General features: G+C 38.5%; 1 protein-coding gene across 2 annotated transcripts in view; it reads left to right on the forward strand.

Annotated features, from left to right (window-relative positions):
* The first annotated feature begins 4,521 nt into the window (after positions 1–4,521).
* Positions 4,522–25,494, forward strand: part of SPAG9 (sperm associated antigen 9) — a 70,852-nt gene continuing 49,879 nt past the window's right edge. For both annotated transcript variants that reach the window (XM_062591456.1, XM_062591457.1), the window contains exons 1-2: positions 4,522–4,884; positions 12,243–12,363. In XM_062591456.1, coding sequence (XP_062447440.1) covers positions 4,579–4,884; positions 12,243–12,363 — 427 coding nt within the window. In that variant the 5' untranslated portion in view covers positions 4,522–4,578. The remainder of the gene's footprint in view (positions 4,885–12,242; positions 12,364–25,494) is intronic.

Here is a 25,494-nt window from a genome sequence, read left to right on the forward strand (position 1 = left end):
TATGTCATCATCCACTAGTTTTCTGTTTTCTAATTTATCCGAAGCTGAGATGCCAGGGAAATTCTTTTTAAAGCAATTCATTCCTTATCTGAAAATATCAGTAACTCCATTAATAGGGAATTTTTCTTTACCTAGTAAACTGAATTAAAACATCTATTTCTTTATTTGGAATTTCTTTTTTCTGCACTACAGTCTGTTACAAATCCATGTCTTCTAGTTCTCGTAGGAGAATCCAGATCTGATACAAACATCTATTCGTACAACCTGTTTATTAGTATTCAAATGTCTTTTTTTCCACATATCATCATACTATGATGATCTGGATTTTCCTAGCTTCCTGATTTATTTAAAGTTTTTTCAATCCTAGAAAGCTAGGAAAGTCCAGCACATTATTGTACGATGATACCTGGAAAATAATGTCTTTTATATAGATATATGCATGTTGACATAAACATCAATTAAATAATATGCAATATATCCTACATAATATACGTATATTCTGGCAAGTCCCCCATAAAGTTATTTTGGTACTTAGAATTCTGAGTATTTTTCCTGATATCTCTCTGCAATATGCTGGTATCTGAATATCTCTTTATTTAAAATATTTCAGAATTCAAATACAAAGCCTAGTCCTGGAATCCTTACTAAGGCAAATCCTTACTTAAAAATACAAAAAGGTCTCCAGAAACAGCATGTTTAGAAAAAAAAAAAAAAAAACAAAAAAAAAAACATACTGTTAAGAGCAACAATAGGGCATCTATTTATAGTCTTGCTAAGACCGTGTCATTTAACGATTAAAGCTTAGGACTTGCCATAAGATAGGCTAGCACTATTTGCAGCTTTACCATAGGTTTGCCATGTGATCTTTGCCAAGCCTTTTAACCTCATTAAATAAGGGTTATCTTTGTCACTTTTGAGATTAATCCATGATTAGCTCAGGATTTTGTGCATTATATAGTACATAAAATACCACAGAAGTATGCTTACTTACTCTTTTAATGTACAAATGAGCATTTTTTTTCTTGGTTGAAAATTCAACCAAAATTACAAAATTGCATGGAAAATAACATATTTGCCTAAAATACAAGGTTCTAGACAGTCTAATGTAATTGGATGTGATTGGATGTAATTTCCTAAAAAGATTCTGATCATGAGAAGAGAAAGAATAGCTCTTCAAAATCTTTGGTGAATGAACCAAGTGTAATTATTGAATTTAGGCCATGTTTACATTACATTTTAAGATAGGCCTGAGACAAACAACTGACTGAGAATGTCTCTAAATTTCAGAGAATTTAAATATCACTCTTAGCTTTGTAGTTTTGGCCCCAACTTTGTAAATACCTCAGCTAAAAGCCTACATCTGTAGCACATAGAACATTTGGAGAGTTCTCATCTGGACTCCCATTTTTTGCTGTGCATCTCTTGCTCCTTATAGCCAGACAGGCAGGACTGCCATGTTTTGTTGTTCATAGCTATACTAGTCTTCATTTAGCTACGTATTGCTATGATAATTTGATTATTTTAAAAATGATCCTTCATCTGGTTTTGGTTTGATTTCTGTTCCACTCTAAGAAATAAAGCACTGTTAATTGCAAAGCTTTACAAAATTTCTTCCTCTGGGTAAAGTCCCAGTTGAGCTCCTCTCATCCCAAACTGATTCGAGACCTAGTTTAATTCCTTGGTATATTGCAAATCAGTTTACTTTCAAATAAACTGTTATTTCTAGGGATAACTTTTCTTATTATCCAGAAAACTATTTTTTTTTTGAGCAATTCTTTTCCTGAGTATGAATGGCATTTTACTCTAGAAGACAGCACAGACAGCCACTACTTTCATGCAACAAATACAATAATATCAGATTTATTTTGTGTTGCTTCATGTGCTGGAATAGTTTACTAAAGTGGCAGACCATTGAGGTTCCTTAATCTGATAGGCAATGAGGATATACTTGCCAAACTTGTGCTATTTTTAATCCATCCCTGAATTTCTGATCTCACACTGACAGCAATGTGTACATTATAAAGCATGATCTGAATGGTAAGACTGTAAAAAGAAAAACCATCTTACATCGCTTGAAACTTGCCCCCCCCCCAGGTAATTTTTCTAATGTTTGTATTTTTAAAATATTTCATTTATCCAGGTTAAAAAACTTCCAGGTAACTTAACAACATGAGCACAAATAGCTCTTTTGTACTTGTCAGTCCGACTGCAATCTTAGTGGTAGCAGCTTGCCCAGTTAATGATGGACTGGCTCCAGCTGTGTGAAAGAAAAACACATCTATCAATTTTGCTAATAGAAACAGGATAAAAATAGAATATCCTCAGAGACCCCTTCCCTGAAGGGCTGTCAGCAGACACCTTGACCCATTTTTGCTGTCTGTCAGAATGTATGACTTTTGAGCTAATGTATTTGTGCAATTTGCCCAAGTATGATGGCAGTAACTATAAAACCTTATGTAGAGGAAAGAATCTTTGCTACAATTCAAGATGATTGGTATTTTTTATTGTCATTATCTTCTGAAGTTGTCTGGAGCTGTCATCAGGTTATGCAGTAAATATTACTCATGAGTAACGTGGTGAGATCTCGGTTAAAAGTCCACTGCAGTTACATATGGCCTACCAACTCTGCCCTGAGATCAGACCAGAATTACCTCATGACTCTGACTATTTGCAGTCTTCCTACAAGATTTATTCAGGCTCAGTAGAAAAAGACAAGCCAGTAACTCCCCCCAAAAGGCTCTCAGTGTCAACTGCAATACCAATAACTGAGGCCGGTGCTGACTTAGAACACAAAAGGAGGGAGAAATGCTTAAAGACAGCTTCCTTCAACACTCCTGCATCAAACAACAGCTGTTAATAATGGCAGACAGCAGGCAGACAGCAGGCAAACATGTAGAAGTTGCAGCTTTTCTCTGAAGAGAAAGATGAAGCAATAATCTTTTTATAAGGATGATTTCCAGTAAATTAAATGAAAATTTCACCTGCGGACATGTGAGGAAGAAAGTACACATCATGCCATACAACAGGATTTTAGCTAAAAAAAGATACATTTTGGGGGGGTCATAATTAATTACAAACAATTTTTCTTCCGTGTTCACACTTTTTGTACTTTAATGGCCTATGTCTTGCCCCCTTTATGCTAAATATTAGCTTAGGAGGATGATGGCTAAACAAAACTCAAGTGTAACTCCAATATATTGGACCTTTTTCTTTTCCTTTGTTTCCTTCCTGTGCAGACCCACTAGCCTGGCATGTAAAAACAATGCATCATTACTATCTTGGAATCAGTCTAAATGAGAGAAAATACTGTGCAAACCTCTACTGCTCTCCAGTGGAAATTAATGCAATCAACACAGTTGGAAGTTCTCAAGCTTTTGCATTTTTTATAATACTAATTTCTTTGTTACTGCACTGCTGCTAGGCCACCTGGTTCCTTAGCTCAATTGCATTAGAAAAACATACACTTCATGAAAAATAGTTATTTCCCGAAAGAAATATGAATTATATGATGAACATGAGGTACATGAAGTATCTGCACAAGGGGTTTTCAAATTACTATGGATGTGTAATAGCCAACATTATTTCCTACGACAAAATAAATGGTTCAGAATGGAATTCACTGTTTTGAATCCTAGGAAAACCAGTGTTTCTTAGCAAGTGCAAAGTATTTTCAGAATTTTCATTGCTAATGAAAACAGCATCTCTGATCCTGTTTTATCTAGAGACCTCATGAAACATAAAAGGTCTTTTTTGCAGTCAGATTAGCAAGTACAGCAAACTAAGCATCACTTAGGAGCTGTGAAGTCCCGCAGCATAGTTTTAGTTGTCAGTCATCCCTAAATAAATCACTTGATCTATTTATGCCTCAATTACTATGTATGCAATAAATAAATAATAATGCTTTCATGTGAACGGAGACACTGTCTTTTAAAGTCCCTGTCACAACTTTGAGTTCAAGATGCCTCACACAGGCCCTCAGAATGTGGCCGCCTGCAGCTGCTGCAGCCCCAAGGGGCCACTCGGCGGGAGCCTCTTCGGGCCTCTCGCCCCACTCGCCGCCTCGGCCCCACAGCGCTGCCGCTTGGTCGCCTCACGGAGCTCTGGCTCCATAAAGCAGGCAGCCTCCCCTCGCCTCTGCACCCGCACAGTTCCCTGCCACGGCGGCGGGAATGCGGCTCGGCCGCGCCGCGAGCTGCCACATCGGCGGCCGCTCCCCCCCGGGTGACGCAGCGCCACCGCTCCCCTCAGCGCCGCCGCTCCCCTCAGCGCCGCCTTCCCGCCGCGCCTCAGGCCCCGCCCCTCGCCCCGCTCCCGCCCCCCCCGCGCCGCGCGCCGGGCGTGCGCGGTGGCTCCGCCCCGCGCGCGTGACGCCTGCCCCGCCCCGGCGCCGCGGGTGAGGTCAGTGCCGTGCGCCCGCTTCGCCTCGCCGCTCCCCTCCCGCTCGCCCGGGCTGCGGGCGAGGCCCCGCCGCAGAGGGAGGAGGCGCCGCCGCCGCCGCCGGAGCCCGCCGAGCCTCCGCCGCCCCGCCAGGCCCCGTCAGCGAAGGCGCTCGCCGGGCGGGCGGGCGGGCCGGCAGCCATGGAGCTGGCGGACGGCGTGGTGTACCAGGAGGACCCCGGCGGCCCCGGCCCCGCCATGATGTCGGAGCGGGTGTCGGGGCTGGCGGGCTCCATCTACCGCGAGTTCGAGCGGCTTATCGGGCGCTACGACGAGGAGGTGGTGGCCGAGCTGATGCCGCTGGTGGTGGCCGTGCTGGAGAACCTCGACTCGGTGTGCGCCCACAGCCAGGAGACCAGCGTGGAGCTGGAGCTGCTGCGGGACGACAACGAGCAGCTCCTCACGCAGTACGAGCGGGAGAAGGCGCTGCGCAAGCAGGCCGAGGAGGTGAGCCGGGGCCGGGGGGCCGCGCCCGCGGCGGCTCCGCGCCCGCCTCGGGCCGAGGAGGGGGGAAGGAGGCCGCTGGCGGAGCCGCCCGGCGGGGCCCCGCTGCCGCCGGGCCGCGGCGACGAGCTGAGATCGTGAGCGCTCGGCGGGGTGCTGCTGGGGGCAGAGGGAGCTCCCCTCCTCCGGCCGCTGCGGGCGCGTTGGTGCTCGGCGCCTGGAGAGGCGCCCGGGTGCCGCTTGGGGCACTGAGCGGAGCTGCTGGCAGGGCTCTGCGCGCGTTTGCCCGCCTAGCCTGCTCCTCGGTGTAGCCCTCCTTGTGCACTCTCCTAAATAACTGTGGGAGGACGCTCTGAAAGGCTGTCCTGATCGCAAGGTGCATCGGAGACAAGTAATACTGCTTGACGATAGGCGTGGAGTCGTATATAACTGCTCTATTTCACTTCCCCTCTGATTCTTTTCAGTTGCAGGAGTTTTATAGTGGTTTTTTTTAATAATCCAGTTCATATCTGTTGTATAGGGTATTTATGGCAAGAGTGAGGATACATTGCAGAATGTGTGGAGATAAGTGCTGTCTAGTTGTTCAGAGCTGGCAAGTAACGGCTGCAGTCAGCAACAGGTGGTGCAGAGTGTTTCATGGCATCAATTCTGACCTGAGTGTTACTACAGAAATTGAAGGTAACAAAGAACTACCTCATCATACATAAACTTGTGAAGCATCTCTTCTGTGAGATTATAAAGCAAGGCAGTAGAAAGCAGCTGTGTGAGATACTGTCTCATTGTCTCCCAGAACTCCAGTAGGAAATTGGATTGACAGCATTATCTGTAGAAGAACAAACCATCTTATAAGTCTATTTCCAGACTCTGTCCTATGCTTATCTCTGTGGATGTGCTTTACTTCTAAATTTTCCAAAAACAGGAAAGCAGCACTGAAAGTGAAAACAATATTAACAAAGAAAACCAATCTCGAAAAGATTGCTTTCCCTGGACACATATTTGAATACGTAATGATTATAAGTGAGTGAAAAACATCAGTATGCAAATTGCTCCAGGGCTCCAGTGATTCGATGCAAAGTAATGTAGTGTGAAGAGTATTCCCCAGACTCCTTGGACTAATAGTCTGTTGTCAGTCCTTAGAATATTATTTATCACTTTTGTCAAACACTTAGTTGTTTTACAGTGGTTTGTGAACTGTGGTCTGGGGACTACTGCTGCAAAGATTTAATGCAACATGAAAGACTTTTTTTAAAGTTATTTCTATTAAGAGAGTAAAACAGAGGGACCGTAAATATTTTTTTGAACTACTTCAAGAAAAGTCAGTTGTGTTTAAAACACAGACGATGTTTGCCAGATTGAAAAAGCAGGCCTTGGGCAGCAGGACAGAAACCAGAACAGTATAACGAAATAGACCACAGTATTAACTATGTTATTGTGGTCCTTCAGAAGCTGGAGACACCTATGTTGGTATTTGTACCTCAGTATAATTACCATTTCATTGTATCATGTTAAATTAACCTAAGGAATTAAGGGGACAAGCAATATGCAATATGAAAAGTACTACTTTCATGCTGCAAGACAACTTACTGATACTTTCTAAAACGCAATTAGCTTGAAGACTGTATTTTCAACTGTAACCACAAAGGTCATCTTTCCAGTGTGTGCTGAGGTCAGCTAAGGTGCACATAATTTGGGTGAAAAATGTTATAGATAAAACATTTTATATTCATGACAGTTGTGTGTTTTAGTCAAACTTGATTGTTGCAACAAAACTGTTTTTGAATGTTGAAGTAATTGGGTGGGTGCAGTGTTGTTGCAACAAGAGGAAGGAATGTGAATATCATAGCGTGGGTTGGGTTTTTTGACAAATTACTGGCTTGCTGGTGTTCATCCCTTTCATTGTGATGATTAATCTGATAGTAGCTCAAAATTCTCCCCTTTGCTAAGTTTAATATTGCGTGTCTTATCTATTCTGACTGTCCTAAAGAAATAACTTCCCTTTTAGTTTGTTTGCCAATGTAGGAGTTGTTTTATTCATGGTTTTATCTTGATGAATATTCATGGTTTACTATTTAAATAGGAATCTCCTTGCACCATTGTCCTAAATAGCCTTCTTCAATTCCTGTTCAATTCAATTTTAAAAAGTGTTACCGAAGAAACAGTGTGAAAATTATTGACTGTAAACTTCTGATATGGCAATTCTAAAAAGCAAAGATATTTCAGAAATTTTAAGCTCAGGTTGTTAAGTAACAGTCATGATCTTTATTGCTATAAAGTCACTTGCCAAACTTTTAACATTGTATATTTTGTGGTATAAGTAAAGTAATAGAGGAACTAGCCATTTTGTAGTTGTTCTGCTTACAATTGTGCATAACTTACCTTCCCACTTAGTAGATGTTAGGCAGCATGCCCTGCCACAAAGTGTGAGTGGAGGAAGGATTTGGGGTTTCACTATCTTACGTATTAATCAGATCTGCTTTCCATAGAATTACTGGTCTATACTTGAATGAGATCCATTATACTGAAAGCTTGCTAAAATATTGTGAACTTAGATTTAGTTGTTGTTTTCAAATACATACATACATTTTTCATCTTCCCTGAGGCTGCTGAAGTAGCTTTAAAAGTTAATTTCAGAATCCCAGGTTACGTTAACTCATCCTTCAGGTAAGGAATGCCTCTGGAGTTGCTAGCAGGTTAATGTGGGCTCTTGAATAGAGGATGACCAGATGTAAGTGGAAGCATAGGATTTAGACCTGCACTGTCGGTACATTTCATGGTCATCTTTAATTGTTGTACCTAAATTCTTAAATATAGTTATTGCCATGGTTGTAGCAGGCTGACACGCACCAAGATATTACTATCTAGACTCTTTCATGTACAGTTCACTTGCATGTAATACCTGTTTCCATGAATTAACAATTAGACTAGTGAATGTTTTCTACTACACACAGGCCACCAGACTGTGCAACTGAGCTGGCTTTGTAGTGAACTTTAACTGCACAGTACCCAAGGAAGAACGTGTCTGGCTGAAAAGCTTGGCATCGTTACAGAAAGTTACCAAAGCCCATGTTGTAGGGTAATAGAGCTCTCAAATTGGGTATGGCTAGGACTCATTTGGATTGTAGAGATAAAGTTAAAAATGGAGAAGATGCAGGCTAAACATAAAAAGAACCATTTTGTTCAGCTAGTGTGATATCACTGCGTAATTAAACAGTTGTGTGCATGGTAGGGTGGTTCCAGAGGAACATCCTGTGTTGCTTTATTGTGTGATCTGAGTTCATGTTTTTCAACTATTATTGCTGTAAACTTTAAATAGACTTAAAATTGATTATATAAAAACTACTCAATCTTATTTGTAAAGCACTCTTTCATATTTTTTATTGGAGGCCTTTAAGAACAGGTTAGGCAGACATTTGTCTGAAATGATGTTGTTAATGCTGTCAGAAGAGGGGAAGAATTAAATGGGAGTTACCAAACATAGCTGATGAAGGTATCACAGGCTTGAATTTCAGTAATAGGCGCTTGCAGGAGGAGGCATGCCTCACATCCTGCTCTTGTGTTTCATCACATATCAAATTAGGATTCAAACAGTAATACTAAGTATCATAGTTTAAGAGCCTTGGAATGAGATGACCTTCTAAAGTCTGTTCTAACTCTGTCTTCTGTAATCTTTTGGTATTTGGTCTATTTTAAAAGAAAAGTTAGTGTACTTCAGCTATTAAAAAAAAAAAAAAAAAAAAACTCCAGAAAGCCCCCAACATTCACTTCTCCTTTGGGTTGTGAGAGTTTTGCTGCCTAGAGAGTGCTTCACTTAAAACGAAGAAAGCTAGTTTTTGTCTGCTTTAGTAATACTTCTGTGTGATCAGTAGCTTGGACTGAAATGAGGGAATGTTGCGTATATTGAGTAGCTAGTATGTCCCTATGTATGCTGTTGCATTAACCTAATATTCTACATCTATGTTGTTAAAAGTGTATTGTCAATGTGAATTAGTCTTTTGAAGTGAACACTCAGCCTATCCTTGGCTGTGCTGATTGCTTATCAGACTAGCCTTTCCATTAGTCATCTTGTTTAAACCTAGATGATCAGTCTCTTGGGGCTTTTTGTGTGTTTATAGTATCACAGGAAGCAGAAACGAAACAAAATGGAAACATAGTCTAAAGATCAGGTCTAAAGAACTTGATCATTATTCTGGTATAGTTTTCAGTGGAGGAAGAAACTCTAACAAGAAGTTAAACATGTGTCACACTGATCTGAATCAGTGTGGATGTTCATTATATATTTTGGAAAATGTCACCTTAGGGAACAGTTGAAACCAGTTTATGTAATTCTGACTGTTAAATGATACTGTTATTCAAAACTGCCAGTGTTGCTGAGATGCGATCCAGTTTGTGACTTTAGAGTACTTATTTTTTTTGGAAAACTTTTGCATCTATAAATTTGGAGGGGAGGGAAGATTTTAATAGATGGGTGGGAAGGAGAGGAGGAAACAGGAAAATTCGCTACAGATTTATTCACTGAAAAATGTAGAAGAAAGTCTAACGTTTTAAGTATTCATGCTTGCAAAGCTAGGAAAAACTTAAGATTGCCTCTTTTTTTTCTTTTTTTTTTTCCTTTTTCCCAGTTCCATGTGCTAATGGTTTGCAAGGGTAAGCAACTGTTACAGACTTGATTTAAACAGTTTCTCTCCTGTGTACTAATCTCTCTATTTATAGAATCTTTATACTACATGGAACTTCAGAATAAGAAAATCAAGTTAAACTAATTAAAAACAATCAAACCCTATAACCTTAATACACAGCAACTTTTAATGCTTACTGTTCAGCTTGAGAGGAAACTAAAGACAGATAAGACTTCATTTTTATTTCATGAGTAACAATGACATTGATGGATTTTTAAATGGCTGTTTATTCAAATGTATAACTATCACTAGCCTTTTGCAAGTTATAAGGCACATCTGACTTTTGAAAATAAAGGAAGCAACTAAACAAATATGTTTTATTTTAAAATTCTTCTTCCTCCATGTTTTTCCATTTTTAATTTACTAAACCATGTTGGTATTTAGGCCTAGTGCCAAATTTGCATCAAACAGTTTGAAGCCCTTTCTAGAAAACAAAGTCTACTAAGAATGAATAAACTAGTCATGGCTTGAGTTTCTAAGATAAAAGACGGTGAAACTCTTGCATCGCTCACTACAAAACAGAGCTTCTGCAGGGTAAGTTTGAAGTTTTCAGTCTTTCATTCACTAATTAATATTCCTAAGCTTTGCTTTTGTATCTGTATGTGGGGAGGGGTGTGTGTGTGTGTGTGTAGAAATAAGTTTTCCACTTCTGACTTCTTAAAGGGAGGGAAGAACTCTCATTTCTGAATCACAGAAATCAAAGCAGTTCTGCCTGACTTGATACTGGTTTCTTGATTATTTCACTATTTTGCTTCAAGCACAGTCATATGAACTCCATTCATAGTCCTGTGATAGCTGTGTAGAGTTTGTTTGAAAGGAACTCTTGTTCCACTTTATAGATAATGTTGTATTTCTACATTCAAAGTAATTTTTAAGCAAAACTTCCTCTGATAGCCCTGCTGAACTGAAGTTCTTTCATAGAGTTACAAATTTTTAAAACTTGACAGTAGCTTATTAAAGGTTGATATATGAACATTCAAGCAAAGTGCTTTTGTCAACAAATTATTCTAGACATACAGAAAAATTATATGCAGATCACCTATAACATAATTTGAAAAACTATTTTGTGATGGGTTTATATACAGTTATTTTTATGAAGTATCTACAGTTGTAACAGTATGAGTAAATAGTACATAGGTTACCTCACCTAGTCTCATGTAACAGCAGTTGGACTGAGGTGGCACTGTAGTCTTACAGATGAATGTTTAATAATATCTAATAATTTGTGTGTGCCCCTGTGGTAGGGCTTTTTCATCTACTTTTGTACTTCTTTTCTTTACTAGGACTGTTAAATGGTGTCTAGTTTAAACTAGCCATTGCTGTGGAAGTGGGTGGCAACACTAATAATTGTTCCAAGACTACCTTTTCAGTTAGATATTTCCCTCAATTCTGGCAAATCAAGTGTGAGACTGTTTTAACTAGGAGGGCCAAAACAAAGTAGAATTGTGCACAGCCTGTATCCCTCTTTTTTAAACTGATAGATTATTGATTATGCTGACAAAGTGAAATCAATGATCCTTTTTCCCCTGAATTTGCTACCTGCTTCTTAGTATCTGGGCTCCTCTCTGCTTCTGTGTACTATACTGTACAGCTACAGCTTTTTCTGAACCCTTTAGCCTTCCTGGATGTTTTTTTCTGCTAAGGCTTCTGGTTCCCCTTTCCCCTTTGTGTGGTTAACCTTCTGTGCAACTCCTGTTCATAGCCTTGGCCTTCTCTTTGCAACACAGATATACTGTGTTGTACTGTATACTATAATACTATTATGACCATTAGAAGTGGTATTTTTTTGCTACCAATACGTACTGAATTTCTTAAGCTTCTGGTCAAGATAAATAACCAAAAATGTGATTTGAAAACCACTGTAACAAAGAATTGGTGACTTTACTGTTATAAAGTGTATACAATGATACTAACATCAGTGAACTCAGCAGTGTTAGTGAGATACTTTGGTGAACCAAGGTAGCTGAAGATGGCATCAGGACAGTTGCAGAGTACCTTTAAATAGTTGTCTAAGCAGTTGAGAGGTTTTGAGATGATTGTTAAAACATTGTCTTCATCAAATACTTAAAATCTATTACTAAAAGTAATTGGATGGGGAAGAAAAGACAGAATGTCGGTTGGTGGCTTGTTCCTACAACAGTGTCTGTACTTGCCTAGTTTACAGATGGAGGTATGCATTACCAATGCAGTCAAATGCAAAGGATGTCAAACCTCTCTATGTAATGTTGGTGGGCAAGTGTGTTGGGGGGGAATCTTAAGTTTACATTCATGTTAGTCCTGAGCAAGCTTCTCTCAAGTAGTTGACACTCTGGTGACAGTGATTATGCAAAGCAAGCTAGGTGGAAGATTTAACTAATTGCTGCTGGACTGAAATACTGAAATATCATTAATGTCCTTCATGTTTAAATGTGGATTGTAGATTTGTTTGGTTGTTTTGGAAATGATGCTTGTCCTGTTCTTTGAAAGGCTGCTATATTGCCTCCTATATGCTGCTTGGAGTCAGTCTTCCTGCTTAGGAATATTTCAAAATTTCTTTCTTTTTTTTTTTTTTTTTTTTTTTACTTAAAAACATAGGAATTACTGTAGATCTACTGCTTGTGTTTAACAATGAAAGTAGTTTGCTGATGCCTTTTTTTAAAAATCTTCTGTTGAATCTAACTTCACTGTATTTTCTTTTTCATCTAGAAATTCATCGAGTTTGAAGATTCTCAAGAACAAGAAAAAAAGGACTTGCAGACCAGAGTGGAAGCACTAGAATCACAAACTCGACAGCTTGAACTAAAAGCAAAAAACTATGCTGATCAAAGTAAGTAAGATACGTTGCAGTCCGTTTAATGATAAGACTGCAATACAAGTTTCCTGCTGTTAAGCAGGAATACATATGCTGAATATCTGTGCCATGCATTTTGTGTTTTGACAGATAATTAGGCTTAACTTCTGTGCAGATTTTTTCCCTGTAATTAAGGCAAAAATTTAGATAATAAGATCCTTAAGATTCTTAGTATTATTCTTCTGGTATCCCACCTCCTTTTTTTTTTTTTCCCTTGGCCATACTGTCTTCATGTTTCGCCACCTTAAAAAGTGACATTTAGAACTTATTCTCATGTAACTGATCCTAAAATAAACTATTTTTCTTCTCCGAAAAGAAGCTGGCATTTTACTAAATTGTCTGTGCTAAAAAAATCTTGCTTTCAGATCTGTAAAAGCTACTAGGATGAGAATGCTTTTACTTCTGATTCTAATCATCTTTTGAATAATTTTGCTGAATTATTTGTATGTGGTATTTAGTATTTACGGAAGATGAATTAAGGAAGAACGCTTTCACTTTTAGAGCTATCTTTTATGTAATTTGCTAAAATATGCGTTACTTTTGGAAAAATGTAGCAGTGATTTTTCTGAAATACTGAAAGTTGCAATGTGAACATAGTGTAGCTTATGCTTTCTGCTGGACTCTTTCTTACTCCAGTACATCATGATTGAATGAAATTTGATCGCTATTTCATTTTCTGCTTCTAGTTGAGTGATATGTAGAAAAAGAAATGAAAAGAACAACCCTTGAACCAGCAAAAATCTTTCCCTCTTCATCTCTTCCCCTACCAATCTTAGATTGAACATGAAAGACCAATGATAGATGGTGGATTAATCTTTTGCTAAATAAATCTGTTAAACATTCAGTGAAGGTTATGATTTTTTGTATGTGTTTTCATTTGATATTTTTAACATGATATTGAAATACTGATCAGTGTGAATTAACGCTAACTTTTGATCAAACTGTTAGCAAGTGCTTCTAACCTAACTTCTCTTGACATAAGACAAGTGTGTTCATCAATTTGTGTAAAGTTTCTATTGCTGGGCCATACGCAAATGCAAAGTAAGACTGTATTGAGAGTGGTAAGGGTGAAACAAGATCAGTTTTTCAAAGCAGGCTGACAGAAGAGTAGTTGAAGAGGTCTATTCTCATTTCTTTGTTTCTATTCTGTCACCTTTCCTGCTTATAATGCAAGGAGCAATATATATGTTTCTCCTTTTTCAACTTAAACATTGCAGGAAGATTATCTTAATTTTCAGTGGTTGGATGAGTCTCTAGCAAGTAGAGATATTGGTGCACTGGTGTTATTGAAGTAATAGTGTATAGAGCTGAATATTTCTGAAGTTTAAGCCATCTGAATATTGCAAATTTATTTTCTTAGCACTATAACTTTTGAATAGACTCCTTGGCGTGTGAGTGGATTAGAATGTTTTTGGCAAATCTTAGGGATATGTAATCCTTCAGGTTCATTGCAGTTAAAATATTCTCGGATTTTCTACAGACAGTGACAGGAACATTTACAGCAATCTTTAGTGAAAACTTGGGTGATTGATATTCAGTACTGTTTCCTTATAGATGACATCAACTGAAAAAAAGATGTTTTTAAAGCATATTGCAGAGACTTGCGTTGGAAATAAAGTTGGTGTGAAAGGGAATGTGCATGTGCTTGACAGCAGGAGGAAGAAAAAAAAAACATTGGAACAAAAGTTTGGAAACTACACCCTCTGCTACCAATTAATCAGATTGAGGAATCCTATGCTCTACATCTATAGCCCAAACAGCTTGTTAATAGGGAGACCCTGTGCTCTGACAGCAGGAGTATGGCATCAAAATTTCATTGTGTAATATATGCCATTCCTCTTTCAGATAGTGCAATAGGAAGACGATACTAAAAGATCACTCCTAAAAGCTATCAAGCATCTGTTCAAAACTGAATTCACTGTTGCCAGTTAAGAAAAACCAGAGATGCAGTGAAGACTCAATAGCAGATGTCTGATGTATTGTATACAAGTGATCCTGGCTAAACCACTTGAATGCATGCATCTTGGTGCTTGTTAGTAGGTGGGTGTGAAAATGTGAATGAAAAGTCTGAGAGAATGAGTAGGTGAAAAAGCTAAAGAGGTTTTGTAAAGTGATACCATCTTTTTCTTCCCTAAGATCTCATGTTGACTTTGGTTACACTACTTTCCTACAATATAATTGTTGTATATACTGTCTTCTGCCTTTTGTACCTTTGCTAGAAGCAAGAGTTGTACAGAGCTGCTACATATAGTTAACATGTAACTGGGAGTATGTGTGGACACAAGCTTTTGTGCGTGTTTATATTAATCTAGTGTTTAGACTGATGGTTCAACTGCCAGTTTTCAGATGCGCTTATGCTTGGGTACTGACAGCTCTAAAAGTATCTAGGCTGTGTTCGTTTTTGTAGTCAGCTGGGGGAAGTTCTAATAGTGGGCACAGTGTCAAGCTTTCTTCTTATACTGCATATTTTCCAAAACCCACCTCCTGTCACCTGACAGATGTGGTGGTGTAGGTCCTCATACCATTGAAAAATCAGGCTGCTAATTTTTATATTGGATTTCTCTCCATACTCTCATGCTTGGATTTGATGGCTTGAATTCAATTCTATACACTTTTGCTTCTCTTATAACACTGATTTTTCTTCTGAGCTCAGTGCTCTGTGATTCACTTCCACCCCCCCCCCAAAAAAAGAGTGTTTTAGCACATTCAGATTCAGAATTGATCTACTAATACTGCTAACATTTCTGAATCTTAAGAGAATTTGAACATCACTTTTTCCAAGAGAAATTGGACATGGGTACTTGAATGTGTTTTATTATTATCTTTTTACAAAGCCATCTCTACTATAACATCTCAAAACCTAATATTCATATGGCAGCACATCTATAAAAAGGATTTCTGTAAGGAATTATAGAAGTTGCTTTCACCATTTACTGAAGTCCGTAACACTATTTTATACTATTCTATAAGTCTCCAAGTGAAACTGCTTTTTTGCTTTGAATATAAAGCCTTATCAAGCTAATATTATTAACATACTGAAAAAAATTAAGGTTACTATTGTATTTGTTCTGAGAACAGATGGAAGAGTTGGTTTGAAAGTTACCTTCTGATCTGCCAGATGAAGTCATGATGTATAACAGCAATTAGCTTGAAATTCATTTGTATGTACTAATTTATATATAAAGGATTAAGATTTTATTATAGATACAGAGGTAAGTGTACACATATGTATGTATCACACCACTTAACATACTTGCACAAGAAACTCTGTTCTAGTGGAAGCAGTGGAAATTGGCCAGGAGTAGTTTTTTGTAAGAAATAATGATAGCTGTTTCAACAACTTAACAGCATCATAAAGTTCTGGTGTTAGACCATTGACTTCTAAACAGTTCCAAAATCGTTTTGTTGGGAATAAACTGTCATGATGCTAAAAATGTAGCTTTTGAGGAAACAATAGAGCTGTGATTCAATACTGAATTTTGTTTATGGTTTTTGGTTGATAACTGTCTGGGAGAGTATGAAAGATGACTACAAACACTTGACATGCTGCAATCATACACAGTAAGATCAGAGGAGGCGTAGAACACAATTGGTGAATACCTAATGAATATTATGCGAGTGGACTGTTTAAGTGATCTGAGAACTTCTAGTATGCATATTTCTGAAGCAGTCTAACATTCCACTGTATTGTCTTTTGCTTTGTTTTAGGTAAGGCAATTTATTTCCTATGATACAAAAGATACCAATGTGTCACTTTAATTCACTGGGTACAGTTACAAGTCTTCTAGCTATGTCTCTTTTTTTCTTTTACTTCCTATGCTACTGTTAGTGCATTTAAATTAGTCTTTGGTGTTGCCAACTGTTAGCACATCAATGTTCAAAATAGTGGTAGGGTTACCATTAATGATGGAGATCGTAAATGCTTGGCACAGATCAAGTAATCAAATAAACCCTGGTCTATTTTTTTTTTTCTTGTCTGAGTACAGAGTCTGAGATAGCAGCATCACTCTGTTAGAGGATACTTTATTACCAAGTCTACCAATACTAAATGTCAGGCAGACTTCTAATAAAATTGAATGGAAGAAGTGCAGTTATTTAAGTACATACTTCCTAGTCTCAGAAATAAAGCCTTCCAGAGCCTGACAAATGCCCTGGTGAGACACTGTTTGGCAGTCCTGCCATAGGCACAAGCCTAGGATTTATGCCTACACACTTTTGAGGGTGTTGCACCATAGAGACTGACTGAATGGAAGAATGCCTTGCTGGTTTTGTTGTTGCTGAGAACTACCTGGAAGTGTGTTGGACATCAGTGTTCTGCTTTCTTCTGGGAGTGGTAGTGTGAGTTAGGTCAAAGATGGAATTGTTAAGTCTTAATTGTGAACTACATATAGGGCTAGGATTTTGGGGCTTGTGAATTTTGATCCTTGCTATTACTACAATAATAATACAATATGATGATACACTTCAATACAGTTCAACTATTGGATAACTTGCTTTGTGCTCTAATGAAGAGTGATTGTGGAAGAAAGTTATGGATTTATTTGATTCATAAGTAACTTTTTTTTTTTTTTTTTAACCAGCAGATAAGGCTGCTGGAAGTTCAAGATGGTAAAAACTCGCTTTAAAAATTATTAACGCAAGCGGTTCAAAGTGGCCTTTCTGTTATTCCAGGAAATTATTTGTTTTTTTCCAAAATATTAGTAAGACATGAGAACACCTTTGAAAGTACAGCAAATGTGCTACTTGACAACCAGACTCTTAACTGGATGCATAATTCTCTTCTATTTAGGAGTTCCCAAGTTATTCCTCACAATAATTTAAGCACTTTACAAATTAACTGAACTGCCATGAAAGTACATTAACTATGGGACATATTACACTATTTTACAGCTGAAGTGTGAAGACTACCAAGATTATCAGCAGTTTTTACTTGAACTGTTCAACTTGCAACTGCTTGTTTGGGGGGGGCGTCTCTGGATTTTTTTTCCTTGTGTTAATACCCTTAGATATATTTAAATAACTATTGCTCTTTGCCAGATTGCTTTGAAAAATGAAAATATTCAGGGCCAGTTTGCATGAAGTTTTTTTTTGTTACCCCTACCCTCTGTGGCACAGGGAAGTCTGTGGTGAAAGAAGGAAGAAAATGCTATAAATGTAGTTTTCCCACAGCTATATTCCTGTGCTTTAACCACAAGATTGTCTTTTTTTTTTTTTTGCCTTTTGTAGACTACTTGTGCTGTACTCTTTTTTTTTTTTTCATCAAATAAGCAAGACTCGTGCAAACAATAGTTCTGTCTGTTAAAACAGTTCGGCTTGTACTCTTGGACCCCCTTCATCATAAGCACTAAGTGAGACTAGTCCTGGGAGAAGGCAGCTCCACAATTACAAACATACTGAGCTCACTTAAAGGCCAATGAGGTTACTCAGGAGCCATAGGTCTGTTGTCATAAATTACAGATGCTTGTTTTTGCAGTTTTAATGGTCTTCACACACACATACATAAAGTATTCCTTTGCACTTAAGTTTATTTTGTGGAATTATTTTCTTAGCAACATATTCAGTCAGCTGAGTTGGAATAAACCTGCTGTTTGAAATTAAAGTTAAATAGGAAGCTAATTTTGTGTCAACCAGTTACTAAATTATTGTGGTTCACCAGGCTTTTTTTTCCCCTCCCTGCTGCAGTATGAATTTAAATATTTTGCTGTCTGCTCTGACATGGATCAGTAAACTACCGTGCTCTGCACTCCTTTGGAGGAGATGGAAAGGGAGAGGAATGGACCGCTTGACCTGGTGGCTCTACTGGGAGGATTGCACGCCTTGGTAGATAACGAAAGCCTGAATGGCAGGGGCAGATGCACATTGGCTTATTACTGTTGCACATTGAGCACTCAATCCTGATCTGTAGTGGGTTGTAACGGTTGCCTAAGTCAAGTTTGCTGTCAAAAAATGGTTTGACAAATTGCATCCTGAGAGATTTGGTGAACATCACAACTGCCTGTGGGAGGGCAGAGGTGTAAGGATTTGCGGGTTCTATTTAAGTGTAGGAACGTGCTTCTATGTTCTGGCTCTTTTGCCCATGACCCATTTCCTCCTCTTACTTTACACTGCTGCCTTTCTCTGTGATTTTCCATTGTGTGCCTCTCTGCCCTCGTGTTGGTGTGCTTCAGCTGTCAGCATTACCTGTGCAGGGAGCGAAGGAAAGACAGTGCCAGTGCTGTTGGGGGCCTGTGGCTTGTGGAGAGAAATATCACAGAGTTCTGGTAGGCTTGTATTGGAACAGTGTCAACCCAGGCAGCCTTGTCAGAAGCTCTTGCTGTCAGTCTTTTAACTTTTACTGAGTATGAGCAAGCATCTATTTTTGGTTTTATGACTTGATTGGACTTCTGTGGATTTTTATCTCAACAGCAGAGGGCACCTCTGAATACTACAGAAGTGTTCCAAGTATTGAAATGCTAGTTAAATGTTTAACACTCTAAAGAAAATAGTTTTTTCCCGTTCTCTTCCACTTCAGGGAAGTGTCCGAGGCAGACCAGTCTTTATCAATCTTGAGTATCTTTTTTTAAGAGTTACTACAATGAAAACAAAATGTGAAAATGAGTCAAATATCTGTAAGACCACTAACTCTGCTTGTAAATAGTTTGCAGAATTAAAATGTTTCAAATTTCAACCTGGAAGCTAGAAAACCAGGTGTTACTGCTGTTACGGGTTTTTAACAGCTATATGCAACTTGCTTGTCTAGCAGAGCTCCGTAAAGGCACATGATGCTTTGCTTTGGTTATTGCACCGTCTCTAGTTAGCAAACACAGGGTGCAGTGCCTCTCAGGGCTCGTGTAATATGCCACTGGATTCTGTATGGGCTCAAGACACTTATTTTTTTTTTCCCCCTTTTCTTGGATTGTGGATTTTTTTTTTTTTTTTTTTTTTGCATTAGATGGTGAGATGATAAAGGTCTTTGCAGTTAAAGCTGAATGTAGTCACAAAACCTTGTGACTTCCTACAGGGGACGAACAGCACTGGGATGCACTTTCTGGAGGAATCATTTTCAGGGTACATTATTATAAGGGTGGTTGGTTTTAATTGGAGAATCGCAAAAATGCAACATCTGGATGGTAGAACTTTCTGATGAAGGTTGTAGGCTGTGGGATTCAAAAGATTTGGTTTCTTTTCTGGATCTGCCTAGGACTGAAGTGTAACCAGGGTATCATACTGCATTTGACAGTACAGATGAGGTACAGCTATGTTTCCATACTTTGCAAGTATATCAAAAATATATTTGATAATTATGCTGAAGTCATACTGCATTGGGCAAAACTATTTAAAAATCTGTATCGTCTTTCAGAGTTGCAAGCATTTGGACATAGCTTGGAGGATGATTGCATTTGTCACACCAGGTGACATAATGCAGCTGTTGATATTGCTTGCTCTAGGTTTTATTTGGGATGGGAGATTTTGGCAGATGACTTAAATGCGAAGACCTGTTTTCCTCAAGCTAAGCAGAACTGTTGCACTTCCCCTTGAAGCCGATAAAAGCAAGACCAGTTTCTCTTGCAGATCTTCTGTGGGAGTTGTTTGGTACTTTCTATTTTTGTCTTAACTTGTCAAATACCAAAGTTAGTATAACATGTGCCCAGACAAGCATCCTCTGGAGGTATAACCTGAAGGCATCTGGTACTTGGACACTTACCTGCAGCCGTCTCGTAGGGATGGATTTAGTTAGCAATGAGACTTTAATAGGAATTTTCAGCTGTTATACCTAAATTTTTGTTTTAAGCTTTCACTTGTGACTTGAGTGTCCTCACATGGGATTGTGTGAATAATTAAATTGCCATGAAATAATTCTGCTGGTAACAGTACTCTCCTTAAGTTTGTCTCAACTGTAGTGTTTATTTTAAAAACTGTAAGAAAGGACCTTGTCGAAAGATCCTTGAAAGAATTTGAGAAGTTAAGGTTTGTTCAGTGGCAATCCGTATTGTTCCTCTCTATTTTCTGGAGATTGAAAACAGCATTAAACTTATCTTACACTTCCAACCAAAAAAAGGAATAGAGTAGTTTGAGGGTTTTTTTTCTTTTTCATTAACAAATCTGGAGCTTATCATTTGCCAGTTTTCTCACTAGTTCTTCATATATGTAAGTTTGTAAGGCACAGATTTCCCTCCCGTGGCCCTGGGCTGTTTCTAAAGTTTTGTTTACTGAACTTTAAGAATCTTTCTATAAGGAGGTGCGTGAGTATCAAAGTGTATACCAGAAAGGAACATTTTGTTGCTCTGACTAAAGCATTTCTAAATTACTTGAAAAGGTAAAGGAACAGAACTTGCAGTATTTAAGGATGCTTTTGCATTGCTGGCCTTGCTGATACTGTAGGGTCTAACTTCATATTTTAAAGAATTCAGATTTGAACATAGTGTCTTTTTAGTTTGGGGGTGAATGTAGAATTATACCTGTAGCAATACATTTGGCCTATATTAGTTCTTTGCGCTAAGATAAACACCAGTAGTGCTATTACATCTTTACCTGTAGGTCCTTTTTCCCTTACTAAAGTTATTTTCCTAATTTATTTTTAATTTCTGGGAGAATTCAATGCCTGCTTAGCGGTGTAAAGTTACTGTGGTACCTGACAGTACAGAAGTGTGTGTTGTGGGAATCAGTAGTCCACTAGATGGAGCAGAAGATATAGTTAGCTCAGTAGGTAGTGCTAAGTTGCACTAAAAGGCTGGAGGCTAAAATAAAATGGAGTAGAAAATTAGAACATAATGGTTGGCCTGCTTAATGCTCATCTATTAATATATCTGAGCATAAGTGGTGAGAGTAGGTTGAAATCCATTAATATATAATTAACTCCTTGTGTGCTTTTTTTGATTTGGTTTTGTTAAAGTATTGTGCTAGTGGTTTAGGTGCTGAAGTAGAGTTCAGTCGTTATACTAACATGATTGCTCTAAATTTTATAGCAGTAAAAAAAGCTGGTTTTAAATGTCTTCTGGAACCTTGCGTCTGACTTATTGGCTTTATATGCAAACCTGGTCTGCTGTACCTTCTGCTTTCATATTGACTTCATGTTGATTTTTTTCAGAAATTACTTAGAATTTTGTATTATTCAGTATAAGTCAGGAAAAATGCATATTCTCATTTTTGCCAACACTATCATTAGAAAGTTGAGAGTTGGAGAAAGGCAGGCTATGAAATCAACTTGCTTTAATAGGCAAACGTATAAAGGAAGTATCTCCAGATTTAAAGAACAATCAAAACTCTTCAGTGAAACACTGGGTTGACCTGGAGAATAGTGGAGAAACTGGCAATAGAGTCAAGTAATTTTTGACTCAGTCTTGGTGGAAGTTGACTTGTATTGTTGCTCACTTGAGTTCCCATTTCTGAGAGAGCTCTTGATGTGATTGTCCTTGTGTTAAATGGTGGCAGCAGAAAGTTTAAGAAGCTTAGTTTAAAGTCATATGCCAAATCTAAGACTTTGATAAATGTTAGTGATTGTGTGGGGCTAACTGATGCTCAATGGATACTTTAGCAGGGCAGAAATATCAGGGGTAAAATACTGCAACAATAAATTATGAAGGTAATTTAGTTGTCAGATTACATATTGAAATTTGCTGTCAAGAGAGTGTTAAGTGTCCTATTTTCAAACTGAGAACTAGATCTATAGCTTTTAGCACTGTGAACTACTTGAAGATGTCAGTCTTGCCAAGGAGTTTAACTTATCACCACTTAAAAAAAAAAGTGTTCTGTGCTGGTTCTTTCTAGGTCTTATTACATTCAAGTGAAATACTTGTTTGATAGCTTCAGTCTCTGTTTCAATCCATGGTCAATGTGATTGTTCTTTAGCAACTACTTAATAGGTCGTAAGATCGTATCAGATCCTAAGATCAATCATGCTTGATCTATATCTTAACTTTGATATGGGACCTGCTTTTAAGAATGGAGCTAAATGAAAGCTGTCCAAGGAGAACCTTCAGGTAGTCTTAAGTGCCGGGAAAGGCCTGTGAATGAGCTGGATCTCTGTCCTAGCTTGTGTAGTAGGAACTTGTAATTCCTCTTGAAGGCATCTTACTGGTTGGATTTGGCTTTCTAGCAGGTCTGTTTCTCTTTCTTCCCCCTCAGGCTTATCAGCAAATTGAGGCAGAGGACAACATACAGATGGAGGGTGTTCCAAACTTGGTAAAAGCCATCAGACTTGGGAGGTAAGCTCTGATTTTTGAACAGGCAGGGTAGGCAGCTCTTGCTGCCTAATTCTTCATTGTGTAGATACTGTAAGGTAGACTCCAGAGGTTTCTCTAGTTTCCTGTAATATATAATCTCCCATTTTCAGGCTTGACTGGTTTGATTTGAGAGGACTTTGACAATTAGGATTGGTACTTCAGGTTGTTGAGTGTGTATTAGGATTTTGACAGTGCTGGAGAAGGTTGCAGGTAGATCTTGACCATAAGTTCATGTGGTGTTGATCCAGTGGGATGCTTTCTTATCAGCCTAAAAATACTACAGTGTTTGTATTATTTGCTCATCTGTATGTTGCTGAACTTTGTTTTAATGAGAGTCCATTTCCCCTTCCCCCCCCAAATGTCGACAGATCCTACAATGTTTCTATGTTAAGGTAATGTCAAATATTTTTCAATGTAGACTTGCAGACATGAGTAGTGGTGTCCTTAAATGTGTGAGATTTCACACCATGTAAGATATCTTACATGATTTAATAAGGATGTACGTGACTTTATAAGGACATAGCTGAGACAATGGATATTTAGCTCTTATGATATATTCTCATGTTGCGAAACACAGTGGATACTTAAATGTTGCAATGACAGAGTGGGCTTAAAGAAGTAGAAGTATTTTTCAACTTCTCCCCTACTCCCCAACATTAGGCTTTGTACATCTTCAAGCTAATTTTCTTATCTACCCTTTAAGACTGTCATCTTAAATCACAGAGTGAAATATTAGAGCTTTTTTACATTGTTTCTTACTCTTGAAATTTTGACAAGACTGATTTGTGCTTGGAACCTTGTCTGATTTGCCCCTTTGCAATCCAGTATGTTTTAGCCACTACTAACATCCACCTCAATTCTTCTCAGAGTGGATGTTGTCAGAATAGTTTCAGGCTTTCACTCTTCTGTGCACAAATAGAATAAAATGAAACTGAGAAGACAATTTGATTTTAAGCTTACTTCTGTATGCCATGCCTCCTATTCTAGTGCTTTTAATTTCCTGTAACTACTGATAGGAATGTATGTTTTATTAGTGATTTAAATTTCTGTAAGGTTTTGGGGTCAGAATTTGATGGCCTTCATCAAAATTCTTATGGCTGTTCTTCACTAGGTTCAAGGGTGTGTGTGTGTCCCCATCTTGGTGATCTGTGGTCCTCAAGGAATATCTGATCCATCTCTTCTACAATGCTTAATGGAAAAGGGAAGTATGTTCTGTCTGGCTTATTTTGTCAGGATTATCTCTGTTGGGAGGAGTGTTTAAGGTGGAATAGACTGTTATATGTCATTCTGGTGCTACTGGGAGAAAAAAACTTATGGCAACTGCTAATGTGGTATATGCTGAGGTTAGAAAAACTTAATTTACATCAACTTATGACTGAGTTTGGCTGTAGAGTTGCAATGTGAAGATTAACCTTTGAAACGAGATACTGAGAAGACTTCTGCTTGAGTTGGGCAGAGAGGAGAGCAGATGGATGGAGGGAGCTAGCAGTTGTAGAAATCTCATCCAGAAGAAATTATGAATGTGACTTTCATCTTCTAGGGCCTCCGTTTTTCTTACAAAAACTTTGTATGTAACAAAAACTATTTTAAGATCAAAGTTAATAAGGACATTCTCCTTGACTCTGCAGTACCACATCTATGTCCCAGTGTCTTCTATGACTTTATTTAAGGAACTGTTTAAAACTGGACCGTAGAAAGAAGATAGCTTGCTTCATTGTGGAATCTTTGTGGAACCTGCCGTATGGAGCCATTGTGAAAGTGCTTAGTATATAGATTCATTTCCCATTGTCATCTATGGAATTCATAAAGGTAGGTTACGGACAGTGTGAAGAAAAAGGTGCTCTGTAACAGATAATACAGAATTCATCTTCACGTAATTATGTTGTGTGAAGTAATTTTCCCAGAATCCATCAGCTAAAACTAGTCTCTAGGAGCCCATGTTGGCTACCCTGTCCAGACACTAATATATCAAACAACTTCAGGGTGCTTCGCCATTGTTTGCTAATCTCCGGACGAGACTGCGCTGAGCTGTGACTTGCCAGCATTAAGAAGCAGAATTTCGAATCAAGGCAGTGTTAGTCAGCGCTGAGCTGTAGCGAGGCTGCATTGCTTATTTCAGGGTACTTGGAAACTGTTTCTAAGGAAGGGAGCAGGCTTCACAAAACATGAAGCCAATTAGTAATGCAGTTTGCACTTTCTGATTTCCAGGCTATTTGCCTGCCCTGAAGTAGATTTTACACAACTGAAAAGTTACGAGAGCTTTGGCCTGTGTGGAAGGGAGAGACCCTGAGAACTTCAGTGGAGACCTCAGGAATGGTGGATTGACAAATGCACACGCTAGTCCCTGGGAGCAGGGAGATAAACCTGCTGTGCTCTGTCTTCTGGTTGCTGGATGGTTATTGCTAGCATGTCTCTGGCAAACCATTGTAAAACATAATTATTTCTGTCTCCTCATCTTGCTGAGGCAACTGACTAGAATGCCAACTTATTTAATTGTAAGATATTTGGTCTGTCTAAAGGAGTAAATAAAACTTGGTGCTCATATCAAATTTTAACTATAAATTCTGCCCCTTGTTTCTGTAGGCAGTTAGCAAAGGCTTTCTTATTTTTCTTTAAATGTATGTTTACATATTTTTAGAACAGTTAAGCTTGTAAGGAATCTCTGGAGATTATCTAGTCCAACTTCCCTGCTAAAAGTAAGGTCAGCTAGAGCTGGTTGCCCAGGACCATGTTCAGTCAAGTTTTGAGCATCTCCAAGGATGGAAGATTCCACAACTTGAGTAACCTGTTCCAGTGTTCTTTGTTGCCTTAAAAAGAGTAAACCAGATTTCTCCATTCATTTAGGTAATATTTTGTGTATTCCACTGCCTCTTAACATACATATTTGTGTATTGGGCTGTAAAAT

This window comes from Rhea pennata, chromosome 19 (genome assembly GCF_028389875.1).
Source record: "Rhea pennata isolate bPtePen1 chromosome 19, bPtePen1.pri, whole genome shotgun sequence".
NCBI lineage: Eukaryota > Metazoa > Chordata > Aves > Rheiformes > Rheidae > Rhea > Rhea pennata.